At 35.4% G+C, this 26,069-nt stretch overlaps 1 protein-coding gene across 2 annotated transcripts in view; it reads left to right on the top strand.

Annotated features, from left to right (window-relative positions):
- The first annotated feature begins 558 nt into the window (after nucleotides 1–558).
- The window catches only part of cyth1b (cytohesin 1b), a 65,353-nt gene continuing 39,842 nt past the window's right edge, over nucleotides 559–26,069 (top strand). The window contains exon 1 of one of the 2 annotated variants that reach the window (XM_058792862.1): nucleotides 559–706. In XM_058792862.1, coding sequence (XP_058648845.1) covers nucleotides 688–706 — 19 coding nt within the window. In that variant the 5' untranslated portion in view covers nucleotides 559–687. Of the gene's footprint in view, nucleotides 707–11,456; nucleotides 11,607–26,069 lie in introns of those variants that run through there. The other variant, XM_058792860.1, reaches the window with a different exon arrangement.

Genomic DNA, 26,069 nt, shown 5'->3' with positions numbered 1-26,069 from the left:
ATTTTACGTTTGTAAAAAAAAAAAAAAAAAAAAAAAATCTTATTGTATTTATGGTTTCTGGTGGGTGACAACAGCATTTTTAGCATTCACGTTCCAAATGCATAATTTTATTTTATTTAATTTTATCTTTGGTGAAAGTGCACTAATGAGTTATATTTTAACCATTTGTGTCATTTAAAAGTCCTCTCTTCAATCTCTCAAGATGTTGGGGAGACTCCTGCTGGACAGAATAAAACATAGCGGGAAAAAAAGACAGGAAAGGACTGACTAGAAAATCAAACTATCAAAAACTGACTATAAAATAAAATATGTATATTCAAAACCTTACCAATAGCGGTAACATTTTAATGGCACTAATATTAGGTACACAGATATTTGTTCATAGCGCTAAAGAGACTGGCTGTGTCTAAAAACCTAGTGAGCATCCTACATTGGAAGCCTTTTAGGGCATTTCTGCGAGCTCACGATGCCCAGAAATACCGTATATGTAGGCGGCTCAGTAGGTTTTCAGACACGGCCCATGTCTGTGTAGCACAGTTCACCGTGAGGGGAACAGATGTAACCTGGAAGAGGAAAAACACACACACACACACACACACACACACACACACACACACAGCGCAACAGACAAGTGATGTTGAGTGTGTAGTGGAGCAAGACTAGAGCTGTGCGAAACACCGCTGCAGAATGGAGGCGGACGATTATGGTAAGTTTTGTCTCATAAAGCGTTTTCAGACTGACACCGGCGTGTCAAAGTGCATTATAGGGAAGAACTGGCAGATTCATAGAATTTTGTGGTCAACTTAATATAATGTTGTTTTAGTCTAAATGAGGCTCCATGTTAACACGACACTGAAAAGTTATTACTTACTCAAACAATTTGGTTTGTGTACACACGTCTTTTTTGAAAGCTAAAGTCAGAGATTTGTGGATGTTTTAAAAGTCATATTTAGTCTTGGACATCATAAATTCTTAAATGTTTTATGTTGATACATAAGGACTCACATAATTGATCTCATTCACTTGGATGCTGTATTTATATATTCAAAATGATTTGGTTTGAATTAATTTTGAGGTGTATCTTAGAAGAATGTTTAGACACAAAATCCTTCAAAGTACTTTATTTCTATGTGGTGCACGCTGCAACATTTTTTCCCCTTTTCATTGCTTTTTTTTTTTTTTTGTAGAATGTCAGAGTAGCAGAAATGATGTTACAGGATATCCTGTGTGAAAACAACAGACACACCACACTTGCGGAGAGTGGTTAAATGTCTGTTTTTGTACTAGAGCGAAACATAAACTGGGTAAAGTGACACCTGTTTAAGAGCAGTGAACATCTAAGCTCTTGACGTTTATGCCAAACAGATTTCCTAAAGTTTAAACTCTTGAAGACAATGAAATGATTTCATGAGCAACAGGAACTTAATGCACTACACCCACCTTAAATTCACACTCTTAAGGTTGTACTTTGTGTCATTTTGATAACAACTTGAGTCATACTAGAAATGACTGTTCATTAGTCCGTTAGACACCACTATGAGCTTTATGTCTCTGCACCTCTTTTGATTGGAGTGTGTTTTGTGGGCTTTATGGTGGTCGCAGTGTGAATCACTGAGTGTCATTCAAATTTCACTATTCAAATCAGTCAGACAGACCATAATATAGTGATAGACCGATATATATCAGCCAGGCTGATCAATCGGTCAGTATTTAGCCATCTGAGATTAACATCATTAGGAGATAAATATGTCTGAATCGGCAGAGGTTTACCACTGACAGCTTTGTCAATGGGTAGTAAACAAATTCTGTTTTAACTGAATAATGTAAAACATTTCTAACTATGTTTAAAGAATATACATACATAATAAGATAAAAATAGATTATTTAAAAAATAGAAACAAATATGCGCTTCCTTTTTTCTGTGGAACACAAAAAGAGGTATTTAGAAGAAAGCGATTTAGGCCTAATCATTTAGTGAATTTTGAGTGAATGTTTCTTTTCATTTCAGTAGGTTTGTGTAAATCTCATTTGCCTAGCATAGCGACCAAAAGCAACATTTCATTCTACAAATACTTAAAAACATAAATAAATAAAAAAGGTGCATATTAAAGGGATTGTACGGAAATGAAAGTTCTGTAACCATTTACATTTACTTATCAACACAAAATAAAATATTTTGAATAATTTTTCAACCTTTTTTTGTTCATGAAATTAAAGTCAGTGGGGTCTAAAACAACATTAGAGCCCATTGATATTCATTGACATTCAGTATATATTTTTGTTACACATTTGTTGCACAGGTTTCCGACATGGCTGAGTAAATGATGACAAAATTTTCACTTTTGGGTGAACTATCACTTTTAGATGAGATAAACAGAGACCGACTTGGAAGCAAAATATTAAACATAACAAATAGAGAATGCATAACACTAGTGGCCACATGTTTATAGTGGTGGAGGACCAAACAAACAGTGCTGGACTATTCTACAGCCTTGGCACATTGAAAACGAAGCTATGATAAACCCTTGACCTTTAGAAATGACCTTAAAATTTCTAGCATTTTTTGTAAAAGCATGTTTTGAAACTCAACCTTTGTTGATCTTTCCAACTTCATTTTTCTTCTCTTATATCTCTGTCTTTAGATTATTAATCCTGATATTTGATTACTAACAATACTATTGAATAATATTACATTTTTAAATGTAAAGGAGTGTCTGGAGTATGATTTAGACTGACTGCATGTTAATGCGAGAGGATCCTAACATCAGAGGAGGAGGTTTTATACTGCACAGATTTATAGCAGTACAATTTTCAATTGTGCATGAGTTAGTTACTTAGTTTTACAGCTCCCTGTCAGTGAAGAAACACCAAATGCAAAGTCAGCTTCTTAAATGATAATTTTAACTAGCCCTGTGTATGTGGACAGGTATGTGGGACTGGGATATGTCTCTCATTACAATGGTTACAGCTGCAGACGTGGCAAAGTGTCACATCCAGGAAAGAGCAAAGCTGCACAGGAAACCTCTGAGTCTGTCCTCAACTTACCTCCTTCAGCCGTCATTCAATGATGTTAACTCCACCCAAGCAGTCTGTTGCTCCAGTTAGATATAGCAAGAGTCTGAAGGGAGGTTTGTTTTTGATATACTCTCCCTGCCAAACTTTCTGCTGTCTATGCATTTTGAGGTTTACTTGTGAGCTGCAAATCAAGAAGACTGTTTACAGTGATGACCACACATATTAAGATCCATTTTAAGCTTCATCTAAAGTTAAAACTACCAGTGTCCTACTTTCCTGACCACCGCTTGAGCTGGCTTACATTAATAAACAGATTCACTTTAAATTTGTTCCCTACTTAGACATCCATGTCAGTATAATTATGTTTATATAATAATAAATGTAATAAATAAATATAAAAAAAGAAAAGAAAAAAAAGGACACTAAACCAACTGATGTAGTAGCCTACATTTTTCTTACTTCAGATGTAGAAAGCCTAGGTTTGGCGTCACAAATTGTGCACTAACGAAAAATGGCCAATAGATGGCATATATTTCCACAAAATATCCAGCTCCAAAATTTGGAGATATGATGTGGACAAATAATCAAAATTCAAGCATGTCATAAGATTATATATCCAAAAAATAAATGAATAATAAATAAAAATAGTAATAAAGTTAAATAATATATAATAAAAATGTATGACAAAACAATGAAAATGTATTACAGCGTGTGCATATATATATATAATATAAGTCAATATAGATAATATGAAGAGTTCAGTGCCATCTGAAATTTTCTTCTAAAATGAGCACTTTTCTCAGACTCTCATGTGTAGGTTCAGTAATTTCACTTTAGTGGCAATGAATATATTATTTATATATATATATATATATATATATATATATATATATGAATAATATAAAACAACAGTAATGATTTGTCTTAGAAAAGCATAAAAGTACCCAAATCTGTTGTCTACATTGTCCTAGACTGTTAAGCAATACTAAGTTTAATATCATTTTAATACATTGGTGGACTGATGCATGAATGCACTCTCTGAAAAAAAGGTACAAAGTTGTCACTGGAGTGTTACCCTACCTAAGTACAAAAGCTAAAAGGTAAATCTTTGCTTCTTTGTACCTTATTTACTGCTAACTGGTAAATAATAGTATTCTTAAATGTGCATATTAGTACTCAAAAATACATTTTAGTACCTAAAGTGCACATATTTGTACCTTTTGAAAGGGTATTGCCCCAGTGACAGTTTTGTACCTTTTTTTTTCTAAAAGTGTGCGTGTTAGGATTAAAAGAGAGTTGCATAGAAATCCAATAGGATGTAGAGCTTGCGTATATGCTCTAAGTTTATTTGTGGTTGGCATAGTGACCGCTCATGATGCTTGGGGTTTGTTGGTCACTGAGTGTGCTTTTAACTCCTAAGGACCTCTCATGCTCAAGTGTTACAGCGCTGTGAGCTCACAGCTCTCCTAGAGAGACCAAGGCTGCAGAGCTTGGGCTTCTGGTATGTAGGCTGTTCACTGAGTATCATCTGGGATTCTAGCCATTAAACTACAGGCCCTGCCTGTCGGCTTATCCACCTCCCATTGTGTAGGTTTGAGACTGAATCTCAATCATCACCAAAACAAGGTCCATCAAACCTCATGGTTTTTGAGTCATGCTGTTCTTTTTGTATATTCTCTGTCTGTTATCATTTCCTGTCGAGAGAATAGATGAGGCTGCTGTTTCACTGAGGAAGTGAGAAGTAAACAGATGTTCAATGATGCTACATTTGTCCTTGGATGACATGCTTCCTTTAGTGTTTAAAGGGGTAGTTCACCCAAAAATTTTGTCATCATAGTCATCTACATGTTGTTTCAAACCTTTATAACTTCTTTACATTTGCAGAACACAAAAGAAGATAATTTGAAAAGTGCTTCATTGATTTCTTGGAAAAATAATAAAAATGAAAATATATATATTTTAAGTTAAGTTGGGGTCTAAACAATATTGGATAAAATGCACATATTTGTTTTTTTCATTTATTATAAAAGTCTTACATTATATTATATATATACACTACCATTCAAAAGTTTGGAGTTGGTAAGATATCGTAATGTTTAATGTCTTTGATCTCACCAACGCTGCATATATTTAATCAAAAATACAGCAAAAACACATAATATTATTAAATACTATTTCTATTTTAATATATTGTAAAATGTAATTGATCTCTGTGATGGCAAATCTAAATTTTCACCAGCCATTACTCCAGTATTCAATGTCACACGATCCTCCAGAAGTCATTCTAATATGCTTAACTGGTGCTCAAGAAACATTTCTTGTTATTATCAATGTTATAAGCAGCTGCTTAATGTTTTGTTGAAACCATGATATATTTTTTCAGGATTCTCTGATGAATAGAAAGTTGAAACGAACAGCATTTATTTGAAATAGAAATATTTTGTAAAATTTTAATTTTGTTTTTATTGTTACTTTGGATCGATTTCAGTCCATTCAGAATAATTCTATTATTTTCTTTCCAAAAAACAAAACAAAAAACATATAGATGCATAAACTACTGACTCCAAACTTTTGAACATATACTTTTGCACATTAAGATTGAATGTTTGGGTCTGGAACAAGGGCTGTCTTAAAAAAATCAGCCCCTGGGACATAAAAGTAACCCTAGTTGAAGAAACGCCTAGTGGATAAATACAGAAGTTATGTTAAATTGCACTGTTTTTACATTTTTTATTTAGAAATATGCCCATGTTTCGTTTTCCATCATTCACCCTTCCTTTGGTTTCATCTAAAACATAGTGCTGTTTTTCCCCTTCTAATGCCTCTCTAGCACTTGCTCATTAATCTTAAGCTCCAGAGAAGGAGAAATCTTCAAAAGACTGATCTGTTTTAAGATCAACTGAGATGAAACGGCAGTCTCCCTGCACGGGACGACTGGGACTCAGAGATACGAGTGTTAGGTCAGCAGCAATCAACAGCCATGACCACTTTCCATTTGTCCTGTTATTGAAATGGGTTAGATACAATCTGCCATGATGAACTACTGAAATAGATCATCCCTTACAGATAACCAACCTAAATGATCTGTTACTCACAAGATTTTAATATTGTTGCTTATACTGTACTTCTCCTTTCTGAAGGTTATGCTTTCATTATTGAACTTCAAGTATCGATTTCTCCTTTGTCAGTACATTTAAAGGAGTTTAGTTCATCCATAAATAAAGATTATGTCATTATTTATTCACCTTAATGTCATTTCAAACCTGGAAGACTTTCTTTGTTCTACAGAAGATATATTAAGGAATTGTAAGCAATGCACTGATAATTTTTCTATGCAATTACAATAAATGGAGACTGGAGGTTTCTGAATCAAAAACAGAATCAGTCACATTCATCAAAATGTCAAGATTCAATTAAATCACAAGATGAAACTTTTTGTGGTTTTTGGAAGAACTAAAGTACAGGTTTGGTACAACATAAGGGCGAGTAAATGATTTCAGATTGATTACAGTGATTACAGATGTTCATTTTTTGGGTAATGCTCCTTTAAGAGTCACATGAGGTTGTGTGTGTGTGTATGTGCTTGTTTATTTTGTGAGCTGGTTCATCCCTATAGGGAAAACAAACCCTCAGATATCACAGATGTTAAATGAAAGCTTTTACTGCTGGCATATAATGCTGATTAGTGCTGAATAGCTCTTCTACACTTATCCTTTGAACCATATTTTTATTATCTGTGCTTACATTGTATTGTTTTACCTGATCAATATTATCGGTAATTTCACCTGTCCCCTAATGTACGATGTATCCACTGGGGAACAGAAATGACCATAATACAGGGATACTCAAAGTCTGGCTCATCACAACAGTCTGGATTTGTGGGGCAATTTATTTGCGTTTCCATTTCTGCACTTCAACTGAGCATCACAACACCAGAAAACAGAAAGCCAGCTATTATAATGAACAAATCTGTCTAAACTGCAAGCCAGCATGTCCATTATAATGCAGTGTAGACAGCCTTGCTGATTATAATTGTCTTCTTGTTTTGTTGCTTGTGTGCGGTGTAGACAGTGTAAAACTTATATTTAAAGGATATCACAAAATGTCTACCAATTTACTTCTTTACAAAACAAAGGATCAGAATATGCAAATTTTGTCATCAGTGATTAGTACCAAGTATCAGGTTGTTGCTGCATATTGAAACATACACACACAGATATATATATATATATATACTTATATACTTGGATTAAGAAAGTATTCAGACCCCCTTCACTTTATTCAATTTTGTTATGTTGCAGTCTGATATTACAATTGTTTAAAATTTGAAAGTGTTTTTCTCATTAATCTACACTCCGTACTTCATAATGACAAAGTGAAAACAGAATTTTAGAAATGTCTGTAAATTTATTAAAAAGAAAAAACTGAAATATCACATTTACATAAGTATTCAGACCCTTGCAACAACACTTGAAATTTAGCTCAGGTGCCTCACTCTTGATCATTGCTGAGACCTTGATTGAAGTCCACTTGTGGTAAATTAAATTGATTGGACATGATTTGGAAAGGCACACTTCTCTCCATAAAAGGCCCCACAGTTGACGATGCATATCAGAGCGAAAACCATGCCAGTAGGTCAAAGGAACTGCTTGCAGAGCTCAGAGACAGGATTATATCGAGGCAGAGATCTGGGGAAGGCTACAAAAAAATGTCTGCTGTACTGAAGGTTCTCAAGAGCACAGTGGCTTCCATAATTTGTTATGGCACAACCAGGACTCTTCCAAGAGCTGGTCGCCAGCCAAACTGCCAAAAGTGTTTCAACTAAGTACTGAGTAAAGGGTCTGAATGTAAATGTGATACTTCAGTTTTTTTTTTTTTAATAAATTTACAGACATTTCTAAAATTCTGTTTTCACTTTGTCATTATTAGGAAGGAGTGTAGATTGAGAAAAAAAACAAACAAAAAACATTGTAGTATCAGGCTGTAACAACAAAATTTAAAAAAGTGAAGGGGGCCTGAATACTTTCTGAATGCACTGTATATAATACCTATCTTTGAAAAAACAATATTTAAATATATGTGTGCGTATGTGATTTCTTTAGCAGAAATTCTTTTTCTTTTGCACTTTTGTCATGATTTATCCTCATTTTCAATTCTTGTGGATCTGTAATCTCAGTTAATTAACAGAACAACTGGACGTATTTGGGGCACATGTGACTTGAACGTATGGCAAAAAAAGTGTTAGTTTCAGAATGATGAAGCAGAAAAGTTCTTGGAATAAATATTTGATGGGAAACCCAAGCTTCTGACCATTATGGTTCAGAAACCATTCTTTCAGTTTCGCAGTTCTTTGAAACAGAGGGGCAGAATGAGCGACATCAACGCTTAGTGGACTCTGCTGACGCTGGGCAGGCGTTTATTGGGCCTCTAGCTCTTCAGCTGTGCAGACACATAGAATTTGTGGCAAAGTCCTGAGTCCGCACCTACAGTACTGTTCCTCTGCCGTCAACTACTCATGAGGCAAAGGTAAAAACATAGTTGACAGTTTATGCTGGTGTGTTTTCTAATGCTTAAATTGATCGATTTTGACTGATTTTGGAGTGCTGAGTAAACACAGGGTTAATTCTGAGAGTGTCAGTGTGAAGGATCTTTTCTTGTTTAGCACAGCTGCAGATTTTGACAGTCATATGTCTTGTTAAAGGGCTTTGGAACAGAAGTGTTGTGAAATGTCTTGGTCCTGATGTTTGGGCACTCAACTCACCAGGGAAAAGCTGTGTTTTTAAAAGTCCTGCTGACTAACCTTTCAAATAAAACTTGCATGTCATTTTCCCCTGTTCTTTTTTCTTCTAGCTGCGGGGTACCCTCCCAGTCTCAAACGTTCATTTAGAAAAGACTGAAAAGAGAGAAAGGAAAAGGCTTTTTATTTCTCTGTAGTCCCGAGTCACTGCCAAAGCTCAAGACTGTGAACATGAATGTTTGTTGGTGAAGTTGCGGTGATAAAATTATCTTGATATGCTCAGCTGTGCTTGTTTTAATTAATACTTTTATTCAGTAAGGATTATTCAACAAGTGACTTTTACCTTGCTACAAAAGATTTCTATTTCAAATACTGTAAGTTGCTTATTTGAACTTTCTATTAATCAAAGAAACTTCTATTAATCATAGAAACAAAAATCTATCAGCTTTGGCATCAAAGGAATAAAGTAAAATATATTCAAAGACAGAACAAATAGTTATTTTATACTGTAATAATATTTCACAATATTACTGTTTTTACTATAATTTATATGTTTGTGTGTATTATAATTTGTGTATAATGTCTTTATAGATTACTTTTTGTAAAAGTATTATTTTTAGTTGAAAGGAGACTACAAAAGGACACCAAAACCTGCTCATTTCCTTAATAGTGGTGTAGCTTGTTGGTTAAAGACCAAACTGTTGTAGGTTGATGAATGACCTCCATTGTAAGCCCAGGTTGTTCTATCTAAAGGGACTCTCTGTAATACGTGTGCTGAGAATCACTGATAATAATAGCTTCAGCTAAATGTAAAATTAATCATTTCGATTTGATTTGTTGTCTATATTCTGAGCATGATGAAAGTTTTCAATCATGCTTAGTTAGTGGAAGGTGTCAGGAACCACTAGTAAACAGCTGAGATCTGATTTAATAAAACACACTCATGACATTTGATCTGAAACCTTCAGAAATGAATGTAGTTAATTGATTATTTTATATTTTGATAAGTCTGATTGTGTGATTTAAATGCATGGGTGTGAATGAAAGGAGAGGAAGGGTGTCAACCCACAATAAGAGGGACAGAAGATAAAATGAGGAAAGTAAGCTGGAAAGTACTGGGTGGACTTTCCAGCAGGATCTCCCAAATGGCTCCCCTCTGAGACCATAATTTGGGGATGTTCCCAGATGGTTTAATGGCTGCAAAGCATTGTCAAATCTTATAATTGTAATACATTTGCTTTGAAGAGCAAAACGTTGTTATATACAAGCAAAATAGTTCACCTAAGAAAATTCTGTCATTATTTTGTGTTCCAAAGAAAAATGTAACATGAAAGAATTTTCTTTTTTGGGTGACCAGTTCCTTTAAACTAGCAATTAACTAAAAGACCCTAGTTCGTAAATGACTTGCAACATTCATACAATCAAGCTAGTCTCCATTCTTTAAAAACATTTATTTTTTGACAAGCTGAGATTGTTATTTGAGGGTAGTGTTTTGTTCCCGTTTCATGACACATGACCAGAAACAAGTCAGCAGTCTTACGATTCAACAGTGCTGCACACACACAAAAAATGTTTCTTTTAATTCACACATGCTTTTTAGAAACATTGCACATGCAACCACATTTTTGTCGAGCTTGCAAGTTCAGCTTTTATGATAATTTTATGAAGTGGTGATTTGTATGAGTTTAAATGGGAGTTCGTAATGGTTCCAAATGGGAGTTTTCACAGTGATTCCATAGATGGGCCATTTTGGGTTCCCAAAAGAACCTTTCAGTGAAAACTTCTTAAAAGAACCATTCCTTCACACACTTTTTCCACTATAAAGAACCTTCAGTGGTTCCATAGATGTTAAAGGTTCTTCATGGAACCATCGATTATAAAGAACCTTTATTTTTGAGAATGAAGGTCCATCCATAACCATCTCTGGGGTGTAAGCAAAATGTATAAAAGCATCCAAATAGATTGTACAGATTAGACACAAATTTGCCAGAACATTTTTACAAATTGCCATGATATTGTGTTGCGATTTTTCATCATGAAAGACATTTCTTGTAATTTAAAGTATTTAAAATGCCTCTACGAGCAAGCGATTACCATAGAAACAACCACACAAATGCAAAATGCACCAATCTGGGAGCATGTGGGTTTCAGAGGGTCTCAACCTAACACAATGCACACGTGTCTGCAGGCGTACGGATGGGGTGGGTGATCTCGTGATTCTCCATGAGTAAACATATACATGCCCTTCAAAACCACGCATGGCTCAGATGCCCGAGATGGTTGAGCTCTGACTAAACTGCCCTCTGTGCTTGTGGGAGTGAGTGGGGAGGTGTTCTGGGAGGTGTTGATGAGCATGTGCTTATGTCTGTGTAAATCATTCTCCACCAAAGCATTTCAGCACCACAGCAGAGACCTCAGTGTCATAGACAGAATGCCCTGGATGGTAAAGTGGCAGTGAGTACGAAGAGAGAGAGAGAAGGAGGAGAGACAATACAAGGAGAGAAGTCAGTGAGTGAGAGAGATTGCGAGACCAGCGCACAGTGGAGCGGAGAGCAGCGTTGTGGATCTGCACTGCCGTCAGAGGTCTTTGCTTTGGAATCTGTTGGACAGCAAAATTCATGATAAAGACACGTGTTCCATAAGTATCAACATTTCAACAAGTTCTGCTTTCACACAAAAGGGGAAGTAGCTTGTGTTTTCCCTCTCGTCGCTCACAGGGACTGACTTCTCGCAATCGTACTTTCATATTCAAAGTGAAACGGGGACAGTTGAGATATGGGGACGGTGAGCGAACTCTGTGCATCGAGCTTCCAGGCGTTTTTGTGTCCCACAGTTTGCCCGGCTCCTCCAGCAGGTGGGTCTGTCATTATGTGCATGTGCTGGAAAAAAAAAATGGTGTAGGATTTCCTTTGAAACAATTTTCATTCAGAAATTGCTAGTGGATTTCACGGCAAGTAACACATTGAATTTAATGTGACATTTTAAGTAGAATTACTGAAATAATCTTCGCTTTATTTACAACATTAAAGAGTCATTTTTACAGTGAAATCTGGGACATTAAAGGGGTCATGAAATGCATTTTCAGATCTTTATATTATGAAGGTTAGTCTGGAGGTTAGCTTATAAAGTTATTTTTTTTTTCAAATATTTGTAAAAACGTTCATTCTGTCAAACACACTGTTTTGTCGGCGCCGATAGCCTTTGGCAGAGTGCCGTCATACAGTGCCGTTGCGCTATGGACGTCCCGAGTTCGAATCCTGACTCGAGGACCTTTCCTGATCCCGCCCCCCCATCTCTCTCCCATTTCACTTCCTGTCAGTTCTGATCTGTCCTATTGTAAAAAAGGCAAAAAGGCAATCAAAAAGCTCTGTTTTGAGGGATGTAAAGTCTTTCAGAAATGCAAGTAAACGGCAACTGCTGAGTTTGGTGAACCTCACCACGTGTCCACTTATAGTTTTTCTGTCAGGACCACTGTCGTCAAAAATGATTGACAATTAGCATACAGTTTGGATTGGCGGTATGGTTCCGTTCTGGGCAAGAACTCCCTGCACAGTTATAACCGGGTAAACAGAATAGAACCAACATAAATGTATTGCAGATATAGTTAAAGTTCTGTAATTTTATGTACACATTTTAAAATGAGTCTGATTCAAAGGAGAATGAGAAGGCTGAATCCTGACTGGCAGAGGAGGAGTTGGGGATGGAGGAGGGTAATTAGCTATTGAGAAATGCGAAAACTGCTGATGATACTGCGGGACCTTATATATGGATGCTTAGATAGGTGTCGTATTCCTATAGGTAGATGGGGATGCGAGCTTGACTAACGTGATCTGCCAGAACCAACGCTATGCTTGATTTTTATACACATTTATATTTTTTATATACATTATATTTACATGCAACTCTAAAACATTAATTGATACACTTTGCATCTTAATAGCAGTATATGCTGGCTTGATGTTTATTACAAACACAATTAAAGATTATAAATAAATGTATTTTCTGGCATTGCCTCCAAGGCACAGCCTTAGATTTCTACACAAAATAGCCATGTATATCCAACAATTTGATCTTTCAAATAAGTATATGCACAGTTTATGCAGTTTGTCTACATCCAGGGACAGAACAACTCCTGACGGTCTTTCTAGATATTCCCTCACAGCAATATCAGTCTTGTGATTGAACGATAGGCATGAGTTTTTAAGAGCACACCTCCTTGATTTACAGTACATATTAATGTTAAAGGGAAATCATAAAAAAAATCTTATTTTAACCTGGGGAGTTACCTTTGAGGAATGAAGCACACATTTTTATTTCCATTTCATGACCCCTTAAGTGATGCACCCATAATGCTGGAACAATTTGAGATCTGAGTAAAATCACGTGCAGCTGCGTGTTATATCAATCTAGTGTTGTTGCCGTGGTGATAAACAGTGTCCCTGGATCATAGAAATGTTGGATGAGAAACAGAGCTGCCGTCATGGTCATGCAATGTGAGACAAATCATTTGTTTTGTTGATAAGTTGCTGGGATGTTAGAATGAATGGTTTTAATATGATTACTGTTGAAACACTAATCACCATATGATGATCGTGACACGTCCACCTGTTGCCAACTGACCTTCAGTCATGTTCTCTCTATATATACTGTATATCTATGATCAGGTTTCACTGTGGACTTCGCCTGCACTGTTCTTTATGTGCTGAGTCCTGCATGCTTCTGTTTATTTGTTGGTTTTAGCGCTCTCGGCGGGTTTATGCGTGTTTGTTGCTCATCAGTGAGGTTTTGTGTGAATTAAGTGTTAGAGCTGCTGAGACAATCACTATGTGAGAACGAAGAGGAGAAACTCTGTGAAAGAGAGACAGATGAGGGGGTGGGACTGATGAAGATCCTATTCTGGGTTGATTTTGTTTTTGACATGATAAGAAAAAAAAAATCAGTGAAGGATATAGATCTGTGGCTTTTTATGTTGGATGGATTTACTCAGTTTTCTTCTTGCCATCTGTCAAAATTCAATGACAAAATCCCCTAATGGCCCTCAAAAGATGCAGATTTGAAAACACAAATGCCTGTTTGGATAGACTTAATGGTTGGTGGTTCATTGCTCAAGATGCTTGGAGTTCTCACTTGTGTTTCCTGCAAGTATCAAGACTCTTTGTCTCAGATGTTTCTCCTACAATAGATCCAAATGAGGCTATTGGTGCCATAAAGTAAACCCCCAGGCACACCAACAACAATGACTATAAAGATAACTATTAGTGTCCACACCAATGGATGATAACATGTATATTTTATTATATAATGTTGTCGCTTTAAATGCTTGTCAGATGAATTCTGATTGGTTCAATGTTTTTATCATACAACAGTTGAAAAAAATTGTTGTAAAAGTGATTCAAACAATATTGTTCCTCTGTGTCAGTATGAGTAGTGTGGACTTCTCTATTCTCACAGAATTATATTTATAGTTACAGTTATCACTGATGTGAACAGCATTTAAGAATAGATAGCTGTAAAATAACTTCTAGATAGTATAGTTCAGATTTTTTGGTCATTTTGAATCATTTGGAAAGTTCTGATAAATGTTCATATTGAACATTTTTGTGTTTAGATTGAGAAATTGTTCAGATCTTTGTTGAAACTCAAGAAAAAATATAAAATCAGAGGAGGAAAAAGGAAGCCAAAAATGGCTTCCATTTAATTTCATTGCAATCTAGGAGAAACAACTAAAATATGTAAGATTTTTGGTAAGATCTGTGTTTTTCTTTCCTATTGGCAGAGGCATGGCATAGTCAACGCTATCTCACGCCCAAGTAGCACTTGAGAGCTGTTTTGGGCTGCAGGTTTGAATTTGGCTTACAAAATGTATCTTTACTTGATCGTTCTGTTGTTGAAGCCCCAAAAATAAAAATGCAAACAAAAGATTACAATTATAGAATGTATGAAATAGGTTTTGTGTTTACATATTCAGTAATGTAAATTAGGCCTTCCCCATCAATATCACTATTTTTTGGATTTGATAGATGGAAACTGACCATAAATCAATGCACTATATTATATGTGTTCTTATATGGTTAAATGTACCCCAGTAATGATGCAGTGAATGAACAATACATTAGCTATATTTAGAGATGTAATGACAGATAACTGATTTCTATTCAGACGCTATTCTGTTCGGAGAATATTTTCATAACTTGTGCTGTGCACTATTTGACCTGGTCATTCTTCACCCCTGGGGAGTTTACATCACACTGTCTGGTTTGTGTTAGTACCCAACCCATTCCCTCCACCCATACACAGACACATACACACAACATAGCAAATTTTGGACACTACAAAGACACTTTTCCTGGTTTTATGTCACGCTCATCAGAATAATATCAACTGATCATCACTGGTAAGGTATTTATTTTACTATTTACACTAAAACTATAATGTAACTGCAGTAGTGTTCCAAGAGTGATTTGAGCATTGGGATTTTTCACTGTTTATATCAGTTCGCTCGTCTGTGTTTGCGTGATCCAGACAGACTGTCAGTCTGTGCTTTAGTAGTTTGGATTTTTCAGTGACTCTTTCTGCAGAATACATAGTTATGCAACTAAGTGTCTTTAAGTGAGCCAATGAATCATTCACTCAACCAAATCATTCAAAAACACTGATTCATTCAGGAACAAAATATTGTTACTTTGTGTTGTTCAGATACATTGGTTGTTTTTTGCTTTACCAAGCAGTTGTTGCTTGGTAGAGCAATATATTGTACATAAAATGTAAATTACTCAATTCTAACTTCTTGTATATTGCATATTTAACTGTGCTAAATATAATATATATTCACTGAAGCTATGCCCTTGTTTTTTTGTTATACATTTGAAAGAATGTATTTAATTCATTTGGGTAAGGCACAAGAATTAAGACTCTTTCATACAGAAACTGTGACTTCTTTTACTAAATATATGCATAATGTGATTCCATTTTAGCAAGTCATTTTTCATGAAGCATCACCTAATCACTTTTTTCTTTAAAAAAATGGACAGAAAATTCAATGCATCCTTTTGCATGCTCTTTCATTTCTCCATAGTTTGGCAAACTCCAGCGTTTTTCAATCCAGTGAAAAGGGAAGTCATTTACTTTGTGTATATTAAGGGCTGTTCCCATAATGACACTTGAGAATCAAAAAGACAAATATGTGTGTCAAGCTGCTCTCCTGTTCAGCACAGACTATCATATTCAGTTCAATTCGATTTTATTTATGTAGCACTTTTAGAATTCATAATACGAATTGTTTTAAAGCCGCTCTACAAAAAGTGTATGTTTTCCATGAAACATTCTGTTAACTGCTCAGAGAGGAGTGTCAGAGTAATATCCATATGACAGTAGTATACAGATATAAGATCATACAGTGAAGCAGACATAATAAGTTAGATTATGAGTACAGCTTGTGACAATAATAATTACAATAGAAGGACCGTATTTCATTAGACATTTCACTCTTGGCTGATCATTTTCTTAACAAATAGCTTCACATATTAAAACTACTATTGTGTTTTATCATTAGTTAAAAAACAATATTGGGATAAGAAGCTGCTAAGAGGAGAGGAGTCCATCTGAAATACTAAAGTCAAAGTGACCGATTCTTGGAACGCATCTGTATTTTTTTCTTCCACAGGAGGAAGGTTATATGCACCCAAAGCTTTTTACTGTAAAAGTGCTGGTGTGAGAGTCTATCTACATGTACTGAGAAATCAGGCTGTGCAAAAAAGCTTTAAGTGAGTGTAACTTCACTTAAAGGTTAGTCCAAGTCAGAAAGAAGGATGGTAAGAAGGCATAATCAAAAGAAATGGGTCAGGAAGTGTGAACATGGGGATGCGAGAATGGAGAGGGATTTTGTGAACCACTGTTCAGAGAGGAGGAAGTAGATTGTGTACAAGAGAGTATAATAATGAGAATTTCATCATTTCATCATATACTTTTATTCGCACGCACTGTGATTCAGACGTCATGGGCGACTCACTCATTTCAAATTCTAATCATGATGAGTCTGAATGAGTAGTGTTTTATCACCACCTCCAAATTCATGTGTGGCTAATGAAGGAGTTTTAAAGAGGTTTACAGATTTAATCTCTGTATGTTTGCGCTGTACAATTTTAATGTGTTTCTTAGAAATTTTAGTGTTTCTTAACAAAGTATACCTTAAAAGAGCTGATTTCCTGTACACATCAAAAATACTTTTTCTTAGTCAAAATATATGCGTACTGTGATTTAGGGCTGCGAGATTTGGGGGAAAATCTAATTTTTTTTTTTTTAATTAATTAATAAATTTTTTTAATAAACATTTTAATGAAAAATGTGAAACTATTTTTTTTCCAGGTTTGCTGTGCTAGTTTGTAGGGCTGCACAAGTTGGCCAGAATTTTGTAATTGTATATCAATATGGTTTTAAAATAAAATTAAATTAATGAAATAAATAAAATTATGATTATTATTACTAAATAAAAACAAAATAAGAATTATTGCTTTTGTAATATTTTCCCCCAAAAATCTAGTAGAAAGAAAAATAATATAATTTTATTTTACATTGTAACTGGAAAATTGCAATATTGATATCTGTGGCTTAATTTCTTAATTTTCACACATTGAACCATCCAACTTTCATATTGATGGAAAACCACACAGAGGATAATTGCACTAAACCATTGTCGGTTTTATTTTGATTAATCATGCAGCTCTATTGTGATTCCATTAGTCATGAATCTCTACCAAACCAGGAATCATGGACTGAAAATTCAGTGCATCCTTTATGCATTCTTAGATAACATTTCTTTATGTAGCGATCAGACAGTCTCCTCCTGTATGTGTACAGTATGAGGTTCTTGGTCGTAGAAAGCACAACATTAGAATACGTTATTTGCTTGCGTTATGCATTGTGTTCCTACACATTCTATAATGCAACAATGTGTGACATCAAATCAATCCTATATTGCTGTATCAATATTGGATCAATATTTACACTTGGGTGAATTAGCCTAAACGTAGCTTACTTACTGAATATTAAGCTGAGATAGTAGAAAGTATTTTTACATTACAAAAATGAAACGCTTCACCTTTAGCTTAAATCACACACCGAGGGCAGCTGCTCTCAGAATGAGCCTCATAACAAGCCACTACACTTGAACCAAATTTGACCTGCTAGTTTGCCTAATGCATCCTATTCATGCATATTTGTAAAAAATAAAAATACACATTTTTCCAGACACGCGCACACACACACACACACACACACAACAGAGTTGAATTATGTGATCTTAAGGTTTTTTTAAAACTTATTGTAGCTGCCATCAACAACAGAAAAAAATGCCTTTGGTCATGAAGAATGGTCATGGACAAAACTTTTTCATTATGTGACTGAAATTGTGTGACTAACACTAAAAAGGGGAAAAAGTATTAAATGACCTCTTGAAATAACCTTCCAGGCACATCTCTGTTCTAGAAAGTTGGAATGAGAATATGTATGCTTGAGAACAATAGAAAGAAGAGAGAAAGTGACTATAGCGTAAAGGGGTTATGAAGAGGAGAATGAGTGTGTGAGTAGAGAGAGGTGTGATATGAGTGAAGTGACTCATTTTTGGACTGTGAGCCCATATTATCATGCTGGAGGCAAGTCAGTGCTGCCCACTCATGGATCTCCCATGATGCCAGTGTGGTGGCCCACGAGTTCTTCTGAGGGAGTCACCGTCTGTAATGATAAACAGTGAAGGACAAAACAAATCTTATTTACATCTCTCTCTCTAGCTCTTTTCCAAAACCTAATGAGCTGCCTCGCTGCCTACAGCCTACACAAGCAGCTGCTTTATATGACAGCAGACTGGAATTGGACTTAAGTCGAGTGATTTTCAACACTTTTCAGGAATTCATACAAATAATAATTTGTTACATTTATATAGCGCTTTTCTGGGTACTCAAAGCGCTTTACATAAAAGGGGGAATCTCCTCAACCACCTACAAAAATAGCAGTTTATATTTGTAGCTCTTGAGTGATTCAACTCAATGATTGACTTCAATATATAGTTGTCATGTTAGGAAAGGCACAAATGTTTAAGTATAATTTTGGAACTTTTTGAACTGAATGAAAAACATTATATGTATGAACTGTACATGTGATAGGCTACTTGTGTGAAAAGGTATCTTTTAAGGTATACATTTGGAACAGGATTTTGTCTTGAGAGGTTTTGGAACTGAGCTTCTAGCTATAAATCCTTAAATTTAATTTTCTTACTAGTCCTCCAGAGCCTCTTATTGAACTCTGCCTTTCCAAGGAGAATGACCAGTCACAAAATCTATTATTCTTGGGCTCTCTCCTTTATTGCATCTTCTCGACAAGTTAATATCTAACTCCTGTCCCTAAAATCTGTCGCTCATTCTCAAACCTTATCATCTCTTATCTCCATCCGGGATGAGCGGTGAAGAGTATAAACCTACACTCGGCAATTTCATCTAATACAAATTTCCTTCTCTGTCAGAGTCTTAAAGGAGTAGTTCAGCTAAGAATAAAAAGTATATCATTACTCACTCACCATCATGTCATTGCAAACCCTTATGACTTTCATTAAGTTATACAATAGCTTTCTGTGAGGAATGGACTGAAATGTAATTTATTTAATAATCAAATAATCTTCCATTTCAATAAGCAAACGAATCATAGATTTTAATTGTAATTTAAATTAAAGAAATTGACTCGAACGATTCATTAAGAAATCAGACTAATGGTGTTAAACCAAAAGTTTAATTAATTATTCGAGCGCAAGTACATTAAATACAAAGGCACGAATAGACACGAATTTTCGCCAGTGGACGCGAATGTCGCAAATTGCGCTGCGTGATTGCTGCAAAATCGCTTTGAAAAATTTCAACTCGAGTGGAAAATACGCATGATGCATTGTCGCGCAAGGCAATCAGCTAAGAGCTTATTGACATGTCCGGTTTCACATATCCGGTTGTATCAGAAAATGTTCTTTTTTTTTTTTTTTTAATTGTTTTTTATGTTTTTATTTGTGCCAGTGACGCGAAAAACATCCAACAAGTAAACTAGATTTGCACACCTAGACTGCTGTTTTGGTTTTAATATAAAAGCAAGCTACTTTATCTTATGGCTTCAGAAAACTTAAATAGCACTTGAATGCAACTTAAAGACCACTTGTATGATAATACATTTTTGGAGCTTGACACTTCCAATGCTTCACTTTCACTATAATTTTAATTTTTGGGTGATTTATTCATTAAAGCCAGGTCTCTCTTTGACCCTATAGAGCACCCCTGCTATATAGGACATAGGACCATGGTGTATTTTAATATGTGGAGTAGTTGGGTTCTGGAGCTGCAGCTGACAAAGCAATGAGTAATAACATCATAAACACAGAGACAGCCACTGGGCTTTCTGCTACTGTCTGACTCTTTGCTCTGCTCTGCTCCAGACGTGGACTTTATTGGAACAGACCATCAGCATCTCAAGTGCTGCTATGACTAGTTCTACAGTGTGTTTGAAATGAAAAAGAATACCTTCTCTCACATGTGTATATACAGTATAAATGTAGCAAAACCTTGACACAAACTATTCAGAATGACTGTTTTATTAGATGTGGGAGATCATCCTGTCACAGATGTATTGCTCCTGCTGTCACATCAGACTCCCACGGAGGATCGGGTGGATTTATTGGCATAGAATCACAAGTGCAGTAACTTCTTAAATCAAAATCTCAGTTCTTCACAGATGGGCAGGTTAATGTTCATTTAACCTGCCCGCTTCTGTTGGTCCGTACGCGTGCGTCTATTGTGTCACTGTCATTATGTTAAATGACTTTTGCTCTCATGTACTTTTGTTGAAAACCCCAGGTAGTTTTCGTCTTTCTTTTTTATTAAATGTCATCTCAAACTGTAATGACTCATAATCGGAACATTTGAAGAAAATGTCACTTTGATCAAAAGTGACATTAAAAACATTTTTAAGACCTATCAGAAGATTTATATTTCAAATGAATGTTGTCCTTTGAACTTTCTATTAATGAAACGATCTTAAATGAATTAAGGTTTCCACAAAGACAAGCATTTTCAACTGCGATAATAACTTATAAAAAATGTTTCTTGAATACCAAATCAACATAAGACTGGATTAATAGCTGCAGAAAATTCTGCTTTGCCAACAAAGGAATAAATTACATTTTAAAATATATTTCAAAAGGAAAAGGGATCTTTTAAATTTGAATAATATTTCACCTGTCTTTCTGTGATATTGTATATATTATTCTCTTCCTTCGATTTCATAGTCTTGGCACACTCAGCATGGCTTTATTTGTTCAGCAACATTTATTCTTCTGTTATTTCCTTTACTGTGTCCATGGTAATGTTTTGTGCTCTGATTTGTTCACCATGACATGGAGAGCATTAGCATAATTCAGCTGCCGTCTTTGAGAGGGCTATTTCAACAGGTTTCTTATTTAATCGTGCAGCTGCTGTGTTTGCTCTGACTTTTAATTCTGTGCTGAAAACAGAACAGCCCACCAGGCCCTTGTGATGTAAATGTCCGCACTGACCTCAGTCATCACTGGACTCCACACATACAGACAGCTTGGATACTACCAATGATTAAGTTTGTTCTCAGTTGCTTGTGTCGCAGAATAATAGTGTTTTATTGGTTAAGAGTGAGAGATTTGATGCTCCTGCTTTCTATATGCTCTATGTGGCATAGATTGAAGAACTACTTATGAAGTTAACAATAGGCTTTAGGCTTTAGATGCAATATGTGACCCTGGACCACAAAACCAGTCTTAAGTGTCAGTTTTTGGAAATTGAGATTTATACATCACCTGAAAGCTGAATAAATAAACTTTCCATTGATGTATGGTTTGTTATAATCAGACAATATTTGGCCGAGATGCAACTATTTGAAAATCTGGAATCTGAGGGTGCAAAAAAATCTAAATATTGAGAAAATCACCTTTAAAGTTGTCCAAATGAAGTTCTTAGCAATGCATATTAGTAATCAAAAATTAAGTTTTGATATATTTACGGTAAGAAATTTACAAAATATCTTTATGGAACATAATCTTTACTTAATATACTAATGATTTTTGGCATAAAAGAAAAATGGATCATTTTGACCCATACAATGGATTATTGGCTATTGCTACAAATATACCCCAGCGACTTAAGACTGGTTTTGTGGTCCAGGGTCACATATTTGAATGAATCCAAATGAATGGACACATAAATGTCAAATTATCTGTAATTATTTGCTAATTTGAAAACTGTGTCTGCTTTGCCATATAATAGAAGTTAGTTCACACTTGTGTTAGATCTGAAGTGTACTGACAGATAATCAGGATTATGGAAAATTTGAATAATTTTGAAAAAGTCATGGAAATTTCTGTGGTGAATATAGATTTTTGAAGTTATGATCAGCTCTAAAATATTTCACTTGTCTAAATTGCTTTGTGAGTTTAGTTTTTATAAAATATCTGTTAAAAAATCCATATATTACTGGAAATGCAATGATCAAAAGGTGTGGGAAACGTAGATAAAGCAATTTTTCTGAATTAAAAATGATTTGATAGAATATTTCCAAATAGTGTTTGAAGTTTATTATTTCCAAAATATTATATAAATAATAGGACAAGGATGGATGGATTATTTTTAGCATTTGTGTGTTTGTCTCATTTGCTATCAATATTTGCATTATATCATCCATCAGCCACTCTTCTCTAAATATACGCATTGCTGTCAGCCATTAAAAATCCATTATATATAATCATTATATACAGAGATTAGGATAATGTCTTTCTTCTTAAACACCACATATTATCTTTTGATGCCGCTTATTATTATCTTTGCCTTGCCCTCTACCGCACCACCTCACCTGTTCTCTTTTTCTGATGGCTTTGAAACAGGTGTGCAGTGCTAATGAATGTCTTTTGCATAGCACAGTATGTTCTGGGAAATAAAAGTGAGAGAAGGAATGAGGGATTCAGAGAGACAAGCAGAGAGAGAGTGAGTGGTGAGATGGTATGATAACTGTTTATTTTGGTCTGTCTCCACCTGGTCTTCAAATGCCTTGAACTCAAACCACTTGGCGACAACACTGCTAATTCATTCTTAAAATATATACCAATCCTTTCAGCCCTGTAATCTATTCTTGATGATAGTTAGTTAGGTACATAAATGTTTATAAAATGTTTCCAACTTTAACCTTAGCTTTCTGAGTGTAGGAAAAACCCTCTTGTTCCAAAACCTAGTCAGCTGCCAATGTAGGCAGTGTTTAAGGAGTTATAGGCATGATGATATCTTCTTTAGTAGCATTTAAGTCGCATATCCTTCTCTGAGAATTCAATCCTGTAATGCATTGCAACAAGCCAAGTGAAAACCCATCCAAAATGGAAGATGAAGCAAGAGAAGTTACATTACTTTCATACTTAAAGTCAGGGCGTGAAATGAAAATGTCTGTTTTCTAAATACATGTTATTGATCTTATTGTGATTGGTTCAATTTGGTTGTAATTTTTGTTAAAAATCTCAATAGATCTCCTGGTGAAATGACAGATTCTCTCTGGTGATGTATATCAGATTTCTCCAATCATTTAGTCCACTTAAACTCCACCCCCCCTTTTTTTTTTTTACATCCAATCAACAAGTCCCATCCTACATTTTTTGTTTTCCAGTAATCTGTTTTATTCTGATGTATATCACAATACGGAAGAAAAGATCTGTCACTACTTCTGTTTCATTGTGACTTTAATAAACAACAGTATAAAAATGATCAAGAAAATAGTTGAATCTAATGGTAGAATATGTATTTTTATGCTTTTTAAAGTAACTCCCCATTAGCTTGGTGACATGCTAATGGCAAACTTTACTGAAATAGTATTGTGTGAATGAGTTTAAAAATCCACTACTGTATCATTCACACAGATTTTCTTTGTTAATCAGAGTACAGTGTGCAGGCAGTCAAAGGTTTATGTATATGTCCTGACTTACACAGAGGATGGAATGACCTTTTTTTTTCTACAACCACAGCCTTAGCAACACTACCTGTGTAGTAACACCTGCAATGAAGGGCAGATCTGGCATCTTGATGCTTTGAGGTGCAGCTATGTGAACTGACCTCTAAAGTGTTCAATGCCGTGGAGCTTTAATAAGATACACTGACGGCTGTCTCATTTGGCATTTAAATACAGCCTTTAAAAGATAAAAGCTTAAGTTGTTTGCTCAACCCTGGTGCTTAGTAATTTAAAGGCAGCAGTCTGAGAAAGGACGCAGCTTAATGGATGCTGCGTCGTTAGCCTGCTCATGTTAAAAAGAAATGTCTCGTAAATATGTTATATAATGTTGTTATATATGTGTGTGTACAAGCCTACACACACACACACACACATAAAACACCCCCCAAACTTTTGCCAGTGAAAATAGTTCTGAATGAATCCACAGCAGAACTGTTTCTCGTCTCCGAGCAGCGGTGTTTCGATTCTGAGTAAATCAGCGTTTTGGAATTAATGAATCAGTTCTGTGAATGATTCACTGACTCGCTAATGAAGCCAAGTTTACTTGTTTTGTTACTGAATGAATCACTTCAGTGAGGGATTCAATGACTCATTTGTAAAGACAGTCATTTGTCGCCACCTACTGGTGATACTTTGTAACTGGCATAAAGAATTGTTAAAAAAATCCCTGTTATTTATTAATAGACAGACTAGAATAAATTATAAATGTTGCTTATTTAGGCAATAATGTAAATAGTTTTATGTCATATCTATTACCATATGTATTTTCTAATTACTAGAACGCTGCGATCAATCAATTTTTATTTAACTGTGGTTAACGTTCAAGGGTTATTCTTCACAATATTGTTTCAGTCCTGCTTTGGTTGATAATATTGGCCTGTTCTATTTCAATTTTCCAGACACTGTCCATTAATATGTACATAAGGATCATTGTTTCCTTGCAATTTCATATATTGAGTATTTTAATGTAATGCATTCATAGCACTGAGATCTGTTTGGAATTAATCTATGGGACTTCAGAGTTAGCCAGAGTGAGTTTAGTGTAAAGGTTATAAGGTGGAAATGATATTTAAATGTATTCAGACTGTCTCACTAAGGATTGTGATTAAGTCTCACATCTGCTTTGCGTTAAACAGAAGGCTCTGTGTGCTAGAACTGGCTTCTGCTGCACACACACACACACACACACACACACACACACAATCAGAATACAGAATCAGCATAGTGAATCGGAGGAGTCTTGTCTGTATTTTAGCTGTGTCTGCTGGGTAAAGCAGCATCAAGTAAAGGCGCAGCATCAAGTAAAGGCACTGCATCTCCCTGAGGAGTCTCACCTCATTTCATTTCTCTGATCTGGTCTCCTGCTCAGAAGATGCGTTTCCTGCAGTTTCAGAGAGCAGGGGTTCTACATCAGAGTTCAGATAACTCATACTTTCTCCTCAAAGGCAGCATTTATTTTGCTCATGTATACACAGATCAAACAACAAACACATTTTAACTTGTGTGTGTATATATATATATATATCAAAACATCTACACTTCATCTTTTCAGTGCACCTGTTGTACTGAACTCTCCCATGTCTCTTCTGAGTTTTCTCTGTAGTCATTTTTGCAATCATTTATTTAACACCTGAATTTTAAAAGCTTAGGTTTTCTTGATAATACTTTCTCCTATCCCACAATGCAGAAAAAACTTTAAAGAAGCCATGATTTCCCCCCAAAATAACTGGCACAATCAAAATATCGGTCTGTTCACTCAAAAAAAAAAAAAAAATTGGTGCTATATAGCACTAAAAGTGGTTCTTTGGCTCATAATCATAGGGGAACCACTTTTGGTGCTGTATAGCACCAAATCTTGGTGCTTCAACGGTTCTTCACCGGTTCTTCAGCGGTTCTTTGGCATGACTGAGGGGCTATATAGCACCGCTACCATATACAGAACCTGTTAAGCTCCTGTATGGTTCTTCAGTGGTTCTTTGGGGTGATTAAGTTGCTATATAGCACCACTGCCATACAAAGAACCTGTTAAGCACCTTTAAAGGTTCTTTACGAGCCAAAGAACCACTGTTGGTGTTGTTTAGCACCATTTTTGTTGCAGAAATACAATGCAATATAGCACCTCTTATGGTTCTACATAGCACCATTTGACAAAGGTGCTGTATAGCATCTTTAAAGATATGGTGCTATATAGCACCATGTTTCCATGATTACGAGCCAAGAACCACTTTTAGTGCTATATAGCACCATTTGTTTTTAGAGTGTGGATTTGACTAAGCAT

Source organism: Onychostoma macrolepis, chromosome 12 (assembly GCF_012432095.1).
Source record: "Onychostoma macrolepis isolate SWU-2019 chromosome 12, ASM1243209v1, whole genome shotgun sequence".
Classification (NCBI taxonomy): Eukaryota; Metazoa; Chordata; class Actinopteri; order Cypriniformes; family Cyprinidae; genus Onychostoma; species Onychostoma macrolepis.
The sequence above is the reverse complement of the archived record's forward strand: the minus strand, read 5'-3'. Positions and strand labels throughout refer to the sequence as shown.